We start from the raw sequence: 13012 nt of genomic DNA on the forward strand, positions 1-13012 counted from the left end.
TCGGAATAAGACAAAAATTTGCAGCATGCTGTCAGTGGCAGCGTATATCAGACTCGCCAATGCAAGTCAATGGGTGTGAGAAAAAAAATTGCACAGCACACGGAGCATGCATGTGCCGTGCGATTTTTACACACCCACCTCATAGGAAATTGCAGTAACCTTACTGATATCACCGCTTTCAGTGAGAACAATTTCTCACACTGCGAACACTGATGTCAGTAAGGTTACTGTAGTTTATAGCTGATGAACTCCGGTCATCCTATGACCTATGACCCCATAAAGAGAAACTGTCAGTAGGATTGAGCCTAAGCCATGCATGTTATAGAAAACTGAATACAATGATATCTTGATAGCTGTAATCCGATATTTTATTCCAGAGTAATCAATATTTTTCTTATAAGTAAATGAGCTGTTAAGATCTATGGGTCATAGATAGGGCACATAGATCTCCATGAGAATCGGACTCCACAAGTTATTTTAAATGAAAGAGGGCGTTACCAGTGTGAGACATGTAATGACTGACAGTCCTCTCCTGGTCTTCCACGACATAATCCCTATATTATGGGAAGAAACGCACTGGGTCACTATTCTGTCACCTGTTGTAATGTGATGAGTAGAGTAGGTGAGTGCATCACTGTATCAAGGTTACAAGCTGCAGTGCTAAAGGTGGAGCATCTAGAGACAGGCCTGGGCATAAAAGAATCCGAATACCCCATGAATACCAGACTTAGGCAGTGTGCATCAGTATGTGGAGTGTGATAGGTTCGTACATGGCCAGCCAAGCACAGTAAGCATGCAAATGTGTTTCCTTAAGACTTATATTTTATTTTATTTACTTGTCTATATATCTATGTGCTTTTAGCTACATATGTATCATAAATCGCACATCTGACGACCACATGAGAGGCACTGCAGAAGTGAACAAAGGAATTCCAACAACTGTTATACAAATGTCTGACAGCGTCGGTATAGAACCGACAAAAAATGGGTTAGTGAGTAGCATGTAACGCGTATAGCGGGAGATGTGGTGGGAAAGGGGCCTTTTACCGGTTTTGCATTGGGACTTAGAAACTCCAAGTTACCCCTTTGCATTATACTATTACATCCTGTGTACATTAGGCTTTGTAGACCCTGCACGACAGGTTGATCTGTTTTTCCTTGCTACCTTTCCAGCCTGTTTGCATGTCAGCAACCTTTCTAGCAGTGCTGTGGAGTCGGAGTCGAAGTCATAGAGTCGGAGTCAGTGACATTGAGGAGTCGAAGCTGGAGTCAGAGGTTTGGCTTACCAACTCCACAGCCCTGCTTTGTAGTTCAGGCCTTCTCTCGATGAAATAGAAAGAACTGGATGAGCAGTGCTATCGGTCTGGCCTAGTGGGTAGTGGGAAATCTGGCTCATGTAAGGTAAGTGCATTCTCTGCGCTGGTAGCAAATATTTGACAATGGTTTTTGCCGTAAAAGTATACTGGAAATCCAGCCTGCCCAAAACTAATAACAAGTAGATTCCAGGGATGTCTGGTGCATTCGCACAGTGTCCATCATTAAGAAATGACTACCTCATCGCAAGACCCTAAAAACGGTTTACCTATGAAATACAGATGGCCAACATTGCAACCGACACAGGCCAGAATCCATCCACGTCTACCGTATCCCCTGAGCATGGTGCTTACCACAAAAGAACAGAAAGCAATGCTAGCACATGGATGGAAGGCAGGAGACAGCGCCAGGCATTACACTAGAGGGAGGCAGAGAGACAGGAACAGTCAGGAATGAAAACAACGCCATAAAGGAAGTCTAGGGAACGTAGGAAAACTACTGGCGAGGCAACATGTGTGCTTAGTACAATGTACAACGTCGTCCTGGTAGACAAGACAGACAACAGGGATCTTGGGTCAAGGACTTGGTGACATGAATGGGGATAGGCTCCAAGTTGTGATCTAAAGGGCAGCGTCTATTACTCCTTCCTCGTGTAGGATGGTGACTCACCTTGCTATAAGTAATAAAGAAGAAGACCTTGAAGGAAAGAACGGCGCAGAGTATTAGGTTTCATGCTCTAAGGGAACTTGTGTCTTCTCTTGATAAGCACAGTATGGAGGGTCACACCAGGGCATGTCTACATGAAAATACATTAGGATACATGTTACACAACACGCCAAACTCAGTGGCCTTATGTTCTAGGAAAAAAACAGCCCTGTGTACAATATTCTCCTACTTGTATAATGGGTCTGAGAATGAATAGCCAGGGAAAGTCATCTGATCCACATATGATCCCCAGACATGTCTAACACTCGGAGCTTCTTCTGGGTCATGCAGCAATGTATAGGAAGACACTAGGCCCATAAGTACAGTCCTCTGGTACAGCAGTATGTGGCACTGCTCACCCGCACAAGAACCATCTCCTCCCATGTAATAGCGACAACGATGGTGAAGTTGGTTTCTTATTCGGCATCGTATGACGATGCCGATTTCTGATCAATATCAGCTTCCACTCCACTTAGATCTGACATCACGATTACCACTGTGACTGCGGCGGGTCATCTGAGAGGGATGGCAGGGTGATACGGGATAGAAGAGATAGCAGCAGGTTTTTGTATTTCAATATGATGAAAAAAGATGGAAATTAATTTGTAGTTAAGAAATTGAATCGACCTTAATGAAATATCTGCATGTAATCAACCAAAACCAAGGTCCAGACATGTTAGTGTCTGAGAGTACGAACCTAGTGTAATAGGGCTGACAGGCGGGTGGGTACTTTTTGGCGATCATATGATGACAATGACTGTGCTATGTAAGATCTGTATTATTAGGACGCCTGTCCTAGTGATAGATGGTATCACCAACCTTCATTCATAGTTTTAGTTTAGAGCAATGATTCCCACCCAGTGCCTCTACAGCTTTAATGGATTGACTACTGCCATTACCTGATAGACAGTGAGAGCCATGGCATGCTACGAGTTGTAGTTTTGGAGATCAGTGGTTTATACTATGAATGGAAAACACCTAAAAAAAACATTAAAGTGGCTGTCCACTGCATGAACAACATCTATTTTAAATAAAGTAGTTTTCCACATAAGGTAATAAAAGTAAACATAAACTCATCTTCCGCACCAGTGCCCCTCCAGCAATGTTGGCGCCTAGGCCTGTACGGCACAACAACGCTACACTGCAGCCAAGCCGATATTGGGCTGCTGCTCTCTTACTTCCTTCAGATGTTGAACTAGTGGCAGCTGATTGGCTGCAGTGCTCACGTGGCATAGAAATGCCATGCAAACCCCGGCAGACCTGTCGCCAACATTGCTGGTATGATGCCGAAAGTCAGTATGTGTTTTTTATATTACAAAAGGTGAATCCATCATCCACTATCTGTACAACCTCTTCAAGGAGGTTGTCCCATAATCAAGATATTTTTCACACCTATCCAGGTGATTGGTTATAAATGTATGATCTTCGCGGATCCGGCCACTAGAATTCCCACCGATTATGACAACTGAGATGAAGGGAGCGCCCCTTCTTGGGATCGGTGGGAGTCTCAGCAGCTGGATCACCCGCTATTCTGTGGATACAGTAAGTGATATGTGTTATTTATGGGACAACTCCTGAAAAGTTTTGTGGAACTGAAACTTTCCCAGGATGAAGGAAATCCTGGCTACAACTCTGCCCTGGGGTAATATAAGCACAACGAACCCTTACAGGTCATGACGAGGCGGCAGAAAACGTCTCCCAGTGAGGGATAGCTCATCCATTTGTTGCAGCTGTGGGTGGTGACATTTGTCCCTCATACTACACAGGACACAGACGAGTTCCTGCATTTCCCTGGCAATCTCCCACACATTACATAAGTCTACAAAGTGAAGTGTGCACTTCAGGAACACCCAGGACCAGAAGAAAATCCTGTGAGCAAAATTGCATCTGTAGTGGTCTGCAGACTCTGATCACCCAGTATATGAATAGTTAAAGTTCACCCTGCGCCGAAGAGTTTACAGATTACCCTATTTTGAGAACATAAAGAACTTTTTAGCGGGTTCTTTTGGTCTACTCCTCCACAGACCTGATAAGTGGCCTAGAAGAGGTTGAACCTGATGGACTTTATCCCTGTTTGACGTTTTAGGTGGTTGTTGATAAGTAAAGCGTATAGCATCATGGCTGTAGGTACAAAACATACCTACCTGGCGGGCTTATGCCTACATAGGAGACTTTGATCAGACATGTACATTTCAGGCTCTGCTAAACTCTTAGAGAGGGCTTAAAAACAGCTATTATTATTAATATGAATAAAAATATTAATAATAATAATAATAAAAAAAGGCAAACAAATAGAACTCTTTTCACAAACAAGGATTGTCCGACGCAGAGAATTCCTTTAACTCCCCACAGAATGAAATAAACTGGATCTTCAACAAAAATAGAATAAGTTCTGGTAGCAGCTTATTTTGCTGATCTAATACTATTAGTTCTCATTCTATTTCTCTTCAATCCTGAATATCTACTGGAAAGAGAAGAACTAAAGCTCATCGGTCTCTACTAAGCTAGCATGGAGGGTGCATTACAGAGTACAGACTGGCTATTAAAGGCATAATCCAGAAGTTTCTTTTCCTAATTATTATATTTCAGGTTTCTGTGAGACGGAATCCCTGTGTGGTGGTATTAATTGTCCTTAACTTTCCTCCAAAGAACAAATAATGAACACTGCACTGAATGATCAGAGAATATGATGTTGTCAATAGTCCTGAAGCCAACCTGCACAATTTTGGGGCGATACAAAAACCTGGAATAGGACTAGAGCACAAGCCTAATGCCATAAATGAGAAGTGTAGGTGCTGAGAGGGGAGTAACCATGACGAGATCTGTGAGTGCAGCGGCACAGAGCATCTCTGCCATACACAGCATAAGTAGTCATAATTGCAGCAGTTCCTTCCTGTGGTTAAATGCACACAGTCATCTAGACAGACAATCTTCACGTTGTAAAGTCTCTAATGAAGTTTTATGTATAATGACTGGCCTACATACTGTCCCCATATGACCTTACATTGAAAAAAAGACTGTAGCTTGAAACCCTGCTGTTGGACACAGCAGTTTAAGATGTGACATAACGTTCCCATCTTGTTTTTGGCTTCTTTGGAGATTACGTCGGGAGTGTTCTCTTATGTATACCTTTGATGTGTCCATACGCCCCCCATTCACCCAGCATATGTCAGAAGAAGGTTGGCAAACGCTGGGCCAGTAGGCATCTGCTTACTGCCTTTTTACCACTATATAGGATAACGTAGTCTACTATACTTTCCTATGCAAAGTAACACAGAAAAACTGGAATCAATGGCCTCTATAATAATATATGTTGGAAACAATGAAACAAATCACTTGGAACCACTGTTATTATTTCAGCGCTGGAGTGGTGCTACTAATCTACGTTCCCTGAGACTAGTGTTACACTTACCAGCCGTCGTCTTCAGCTGTTTCCGTCTGCGCCGCCATTTTGCGACTTCTGATTGACCAGAAATCAGAAGTAACGACCACAAGCTCTCAGTGTAAGTCTATGGGAGCCTTGTTCTGCCCTCTTTCTGGCTCTCATAGACTTACATTGAGTTGTGACTTCAGGACTGCTCCAACAAACACTGGAGCGATCCGGCAGGTCACAAATTGCTGGAAAGATGGCTGGTACGTGTAAGACTAAGGTCAGGGAACTTTGATTAGAATCCCCACTCAAGCAGTGGAATGAAAAAAAAAAACACTGGAGTAGTTCCCAAAAGATTTTCATACGTGTGCAGAACAGGTACTCGTTCTCATTGGGTCCAGCATCAGCTGGGTGTAAACCGCTGAGAACAGTGGTGATGTGCGCTATCGATGTGACTTCACCACTGCAGCCAAAACACAGAGACTGGAACAGCGGCACCGAGTCGGCGCTGGACCCTACGAGGGTGAGTACCTGCTCTCTTTGTTATTTTATAGGTTTAAAACCACTTTTCTCAGGGGCTAAGAACTGATACGCAGGTAGTTGCTAACTGCCTGTTCTGCCCAATGCAGAGCGATCACAGACTGCTCTGGCCGGCGATTCTGCTGCTTCACATCAACAAAGTAACTCTTCTTCTTCTTTCAGGCAACTCTGTTGACGGGGCGTGACTGCATGACACCCCATCAAAAGAGTACTGGAAGAGAAGCAGCTGCTCTGTTAACGTGACGTCACTGGAAGCCACAGACATTGGCATTGGGCATAACAGGCAGGTGTTAGCAACGATCTCCGTGCAAATTCTTAGTCCCATAAAAAAAAAGAAAAAAAAGAGTCCTTGATAACCCCTTCAAGTTCTTTAATTCTTGCCTTAGTTAACAGACTTATGGAGACCATCAGCAGTAGCTAATAGGTAAGGAGAGCAGTGCTTACAAGCTCTTTTTTATCGAGCTTGTAAGCACTGCTTATCTCGATCGATGGATCCATACAGTTTCAGTGCCACTTTGCTTCTCTGATGCCGCAGTGCAGAGGTATATAGCTGCTCCATCTTGCAGCATAGGAGAGTGCATATTTCAGTTTGGTTAGCAACAATACTGCTGGTCCGAAATGTGAATTAATTAGGAATAGACCCACCAGCAAACAGGAAGTTGGGAGGCTGGAGAGCTGTACTGTCCTGGAAAATATTGTGATAATCCCAACAATAATTCTATTTTATGTCTGCAAAAAGGATTCAGAAAATGATAGCTGCCATGTTTGTATGGGCATGGTTGTTCAGCAGATTATCATCCCATGTAAAAGGGTCTTAACTGAGATCCAAACTTAGCTTCACTGAAAAGCATTGGGTGGGCAGTCAATCATGATGTCACATTTCCCCCATGTCTTACTTACATGGATCCAGTAAGCAGAGATCTATGCTCCTATATGAAAGATTTTTCAGCTATATAAGAGAGGAACCTTTACGCCCCATTATCTAAGTATATACTGAAAGATAGCTATAGCTAACTACCAATGCCACGCTGTTACAAACATGGTTTATGGCCAAATCTCCTACTAAGAAAGATATAAGCATATTGACTAGTGTTGATTGAGAACTGAAATGCTTGAGTGCTCGGTACTTGAATCGAGCAGGTTGGACGCTCGGATGTGCTCGACTCGAGTAGCGAGCATAAAGTGAATGGCGAACTCAAGCATTTTTCCAGAGGATGGAAAAATTCTCTCTCTCTGCAGCCAACTCAGATAATTTACTTACGGAGATCCGAGCACTCCAGCACCACGCCATACTTGGCACTTTTCGCTACTCAACCGAGCACCCAGTGCTGAGCACGCTCGCCCATCACTACTAATTGTCATCAGTAGTGTTATGCCTATGATGGACATTACCTGCATTTAATCTACAAAACAGAGACAAATTATTTAGGCATCCTTTGCCATCGTCATCATGTATCTTAGCAAATCACACCATTCCTCATTATATTTTACTGTAATAATAAGTGTGTTGGGGGTCTCTCTCCGAACTTGCTTGTTATAACTTGAGACCTCCACGGGACATGAACTGCATCACAGAACGAAAGCTGCAGGAGGTAATGGCCTGAAAGCAGGGGAGGAAGCAGAATAATATAGCCTGCAATGTACACTACGACCAGCGTGAGGAATCTGCTTCTGTAACTTTAGACCATCTGCCCAGTAGAGGTCCCCAGCACACATCATCAAGAACCTGGGACCCCACTAATGCATGGAAAATTAATTAAAGGAGATGTGTATAACTTCATTCTCCTTCCCTGTGCTACGGTAAACCCTGCAACCGCTGAAAATGGAATAGAAGCTTAACATCTGCTGCATTTGGCTCAAACACACAAACACCCACCAAAGTAAACCAGCCAACAAAAGCACGCAGCATGGTATTATGGTCAGCCCTGAAGTAGGCCAGCCAACCTTCAAGCTTGTTTACATGGAACGTTTCATTTGGAGAATGCACAAAAATATGCAAATATAAAAAGGAGAGATAAAAGATTTCATTCACTGCAAGATATAAATATCAATATAGCGGAGGTCTGTGGGGAATATCATGCTGGGAGCTCAGTTTCCCTATCAATAAGCCGACATTTGCACGTTAGGGAATGACAATTCTGTAGAATATCTCTATGATCAGGACCAGTGGTGAGGATGACACTGATGGGAAAAGGGAATCAGCAGGTATTAAAATGCCCCGCTGATTCCCTTCAGCTTCTCAGCGACTTCCGGCAAGTATGGTGGCCTTGCAAGGGAATCTAAAGAGGTTGTCTACTTCTACAATACTATAAAGCTTAGAATAGGATACAAAAGAGTTAAAAAGAAAAAGGAATAACTCATCCTCTGCCACTGGCATTATGAGACTGCCTGGTCCCCAACCCATCTCTACTTCCTTCTGCTGTGATGACGTCCCCCAATCACTGGCTGAGGAGGGTCATCATAGTGGGCCTGATTGGCTGTGCGCCCATTTTCTGTGGGTTTAGAGGGATGAGAGACAAGCGGGAAAGCATTGAAAAGGGAATGACAAACGAAAGGTGGGGTGACTATCACTTTTTTATGTTATTACGAGACTTTTTTTTTTAAATATTGTGGACAACTCCTGTAAAGAGTTTGTCTAATTTTGAAAACCCCCTTTTAGGGCACTTGGCACTTGGTACCTGCAGACCCAGTCCCTCAATAAAAGAATATAACATGTTAATGCACTTTATTATCAAATCATCCAGGCATGAGTTATTCCAATATATACTATTATATATGCCATTACATGTAATAAAAGGTAGGCAGATATGTCCAGATATACGTTTATTATATACACCTACATCTGTACATGATTTGTATCATTAGGGAGCCTGCGGAAGTGTAGTTCTTTCAGTAAGTGTATAGAAGAGGCTTAGGAAGACAAGTATTTGTGGCTAGTTGGGTTTAATTCATTTAAATATAATAATAAATTAATATTTCAGAGTCTGATGTCTGTAAGGAATTTTTCCACAGACATAAAGTCACTTCCCAGACTTAGCTACCGTATAATTCCTGTTCTTGGCATGATAAATCTGTTTCATTGACTAAGCATTTGGGAAGCAAAACAGCAATATCGGTAATTGCAGCTAAGCCATTTACCTCTTTTCATCTGGCTCTGACAAGCAGTCCAGCCCGCTAAGATTCTGGTCCATTCAACGTAATTCCATCCAGAACCAATCAGAAGAGACCAAGGCGGGCTCCGCCCCCAGTGGCCCGAGGTTCATGGGCCGCCGCCGTGTTCACATGGAGGCAGGTCCTACACCTTCCCTGGACCGACCATTCCCATCTCAGAGAGAGGGAATCATAGAGATGGGGCCTGGTGTCCAGAAGGGCCCCTGAAAAACAAAAATGAAGAGGACAAAATTGGGTTATAGAAGGAAATATTGCTTGCATGGAAAATCACTTACAACATAGCGGTTACAAACGGGGGTACACTACTTGTGCAAATAAAGACGACAAATGTCAAACTCAATGGACTCAAGGATATTCTGAAAAATGTGGGCGATCCAGCAGCAGTATGTGGGAGGTAGTGGGCACGTATCAATAACATAACCGATTTGCTCTTAATCGATACAATGGAAGGAACATGTTTCCTTGAAAATATGTTAAAAGCCGTCCTCTGACCGCTAATTCCAGCCTCTTACAGCTTTCCTACAGACTGAACATTCTTCATTACCGTCCTTTGTTCACATGCGACTTTAATGGTGGCTCTTTCCAGTACGACATAAATCTCCCTGTAATGTCTACTAGATGGTTCTGTGACTGCCCCCTGTATTATTTTCTCCAGGCCATATCCCACTGCCTCCCCCCTCGTCCAAGACGTGAGCACTTGGGGGGCAACGTCTGGACTAACCGCAGCGCCTGCTTCAACATAGAGCTTCTGCTGTAGCCAGAGAAATATGCGATGCATTCCCCTTAGCAATTAGGGAAAGGTCACATAATGTACAAGACCACATCATGTCTTAAAGGGGTTCTCCACACTCAGACAACACTGTTTAAAAAGCCTATTTTAGGGTAATAGAGGAGAATTGCACGTTCAGGAATATCTGACACGTCCATTGCTTCTCCAACATTTAATGACGTTTCCCCTCCAATAGGATTGTGTGACCCAGATAAACCAGTGGCAGCCCAAACTGCCCAACTATCTCAATGGGTTCACTTCCCAAACGCTGGCCACAGATATGAAGATTAGCTCCAGATCTGATCAGATCGCTATGGTCTTTCACTGCAGGGATGACATTTTTCAAAGGGATCCTGTCACCTGATTCATGCTGCACAAAACAAAGGTAGCAAGAATCAGAGCTTAGCAGCACAATTGCAGCCAGGTATATACACTCCAGCGTTTCAGAGAAAAATATTCCTGACCGCAGTCATGCCGCCAGGCTCTGATTCATGCTGCCAGTGGTCTGGGCAGAATGAATCAGGTGACGGGATCCCGTTACAGAAACCATAACTATTGGACTTTATGCAAACTGTTTTAGCCTGCCACTATAGGATATCCACATGTATTTTAATTTATGATACGTGAGAAAATGCTTTGATTGTAGCTTTTGACTGTAACAAAGATTATTTATAATTAAAAAGGTTGTGCAGGCTTGGGACAAAAGTTTGCTTATGTGATTGCAAAGTGCCAGTGTCCGGGTTGTCACGATTCCCAGTGTTCCTAGTTGGTGGTCACCTAACTGCATGTATGCCTCGTCTCATGCCAAGTAGACTCATCCAACTTCCCTCAATTCACTTCAACAGAAATGAACATGTCTAGTCGGAATGTGACAGCAAGCATGCAAATTGCATACATGCAAAGGTGTGACTGCCAACTAGTGCAGTGAATACTGGGGAATTATGTATACGGTACATACTGAGGCATATATGGGTACATACTGGGGCATATACGGATACATACTGAGGCCCATTATGGCATATATGGGTACATACTGGGGCATATATGAGTACATACTGAGGCATATATGGCATATACAGGTACATACTGAGGCATATACGGGTACCTACTGAGGCATATACAGGTACATACTGAGGCATATACGGGTACATACTGAGGCATATATGGGTACATATTGGGGCACATACAGGTACAGTTAGGTCCATATATATTTGGACAGAGACAACATTTTTCTAATTTTGGTTATAGACATCACCACAATGAATTTTAAACAAAACAATTCAGATGCAGTTGAAGTTCAGACTTTTAGCTTTCATTTGAGGGTATCCACATTAAAATTGGATGAAGGGTTTAGGAGTTTCAGCTCCTTAACATGTGCCACCCTGTTTTTAAAGGGACCAAAAGTAATTGGACAGAGTCAATAATTTTAAATTAAATGTTAATTTTTAGTACTTGGGTTGAAAACCCTTTGTTGGCAATGACTGCCTGAAGTGTTGAACTCATGGACATCACCAGATGCTGTGTTTCATTCTTTTTGAAGCTCTGCCAGGCCTTCACTGTGGTGGTTTTCAGTTGCTGTTTGTTCGTGGGCCTTTCTGTCTGAAGTTTAGTCTTTAACAAGTTGAGATCAGGTGACTGACTTGGCCATTCAAGAATATTCCACTTCTTTGCTTTAATAAACTCCTGGGTTGCTTTGGCTTTATGTTTTGGGTCATTGTCCATCTGTAGAATGAAACAACGACCAATCAGTTTGGCTGCATTTGGCTGGATCTGAGCACACAGTATGGCTCTGAATAACTCAGAATTCATTCGGCTACTTCTGTCCTGTGTCACATCATCAATAAACACAAGTGACCCAGTGCCACTGGCAGCCATGCATGCCCAAGCCATCACACTGCCTCTGCCATGTTTTACAGATGATGTGGTATGCTTTGGATCATGAGCTGTACCACGCCTTTGCTATACTTTTCTCTTTCCATCATTCTGGTAGAGGTTGATGTTGGTTTCATCTGTCCAAAGAATGTTCTTCCAGAACTGTGCTGGCTTTTTTAGATGTTTTTTTAGCAAAGTCCAGTCTAGCCTTTTTATTCTTGATGCTTATGAGTGGCTTGCACCGTGCAGTGAACCCTCTGTATTTACTTTCATGCAGTCTTCTCTTTATGGTAGATTTGGATATTGATACGCCTACCTCCTGGAGAGTGTTGTTCACTTGGTTGGCTGTTGTGAAGGGGTTTCTCTTCACCATGGAGATTATTCTGCGATCATCCACCATTGTTGTCTTCTGTGGGCACCCAGGTCTTTTTGCATTGATGAGTTCACCAGAGCTTTCTTTCTTTCTCAGGATGTACCAAACTGTAGATTTTGCCACTCCTAATATTGTAGCAATTTCTCGGATGGGTTTTTTCTGTTTTCGCAGCTTAAGGATGGCTTGTTTCACCTGCATGGAGAGCTCCTTTGACCACATGTTTACTTCACAGCAAAACCTTCCAAATGCGTGCACCACACCTCAAATCAACTCCAGGCCTTTTATCTGCTTAATTGAGAATTACATAACGAAGGGATTGCCCACACCTGTCCATGAAATAGCCTTGGAGTCAATTGTCCAATTACTTTTGGTCCCTTTAAAAACAGGGTGGCACATGTTACGGAGCTGAAACTCCTAAACCCTTCATCCAATTTTAATGTGGATACCCTCAAATGAAAGCTGAAAGTCTGAACTTCAACTGCATCTGAATTGTTTTGTTTAAAATTCATTGTGGTAATGTCTATAACCAAAATTAGAAAAATGTTGTCTCTGTCCAAATATATATGGACCTAACTGTACATACTGAGGCATATACAGCATATATGGGCACATACAGACGCATATACAGGTACATACTGAGGTATATATGGGCACATACTGACGCATATACAGGTACATACTGAGGTATATATGGGCACATACTGACGCATATACAGGTACATACTGAGGCATATACGGGTACATGCTGAGGCATATATGGGTAAATACTGAGGCATATACAGGTACATACTGAGGTATATACGACAACATACTGAGGCATATACGGCAACATACTGAGGCATATACGGCAACATACTGAGGCATACACGGCAACATACTGAAGCATATACGGATACAT

General features: G+C 42.9%; 1 protein-coding gene across 3 annotated transcripts in view; it reads right to left on the reverse strand.

Moving 5' to 3' along the window:
• The window catches only part of THRA (thyroid hormone receptor alpha), a 150450-nt gene that overhangs the window by 44037 nt on the left and 93401 nt on the right, over positions 1–13012 (reverse strand). For 2 of the 3 annotated variants that reach the window (XM_069751634.1, XM_069751633.1), the window contains exon 1: positions 9068–9249. In XM_069751634.1, coding sequence (XP_069607735.1) covers positions 9068–9120 — 53 coding nt within the window. In that variant the 5' untranslated portion in view covers positions 9121–9249. Of the gene's footprint in view, positions 1–9067; positions 9304–13012 lie in introns of those variants that run through there. The other variant, XM_069751636.1, reaches the window with a different exon arrangement.

The sequence above is a fragment of the Ranitomeya imitator genome, chromosome 2 (genome assembly GCF_032444005.1).
Source record: "Ranitomeya imitator isolate aRanImi1 chromosome 2, aRanImi1.pri, whole genome shotgun sequence".
NCBI classification, from domain to species: Eukaryota; Metazoa; Chordata; class Amphibia; order Anura; family Dendrobatidae; genus Ranitomeya; species Ranitomeya imitator.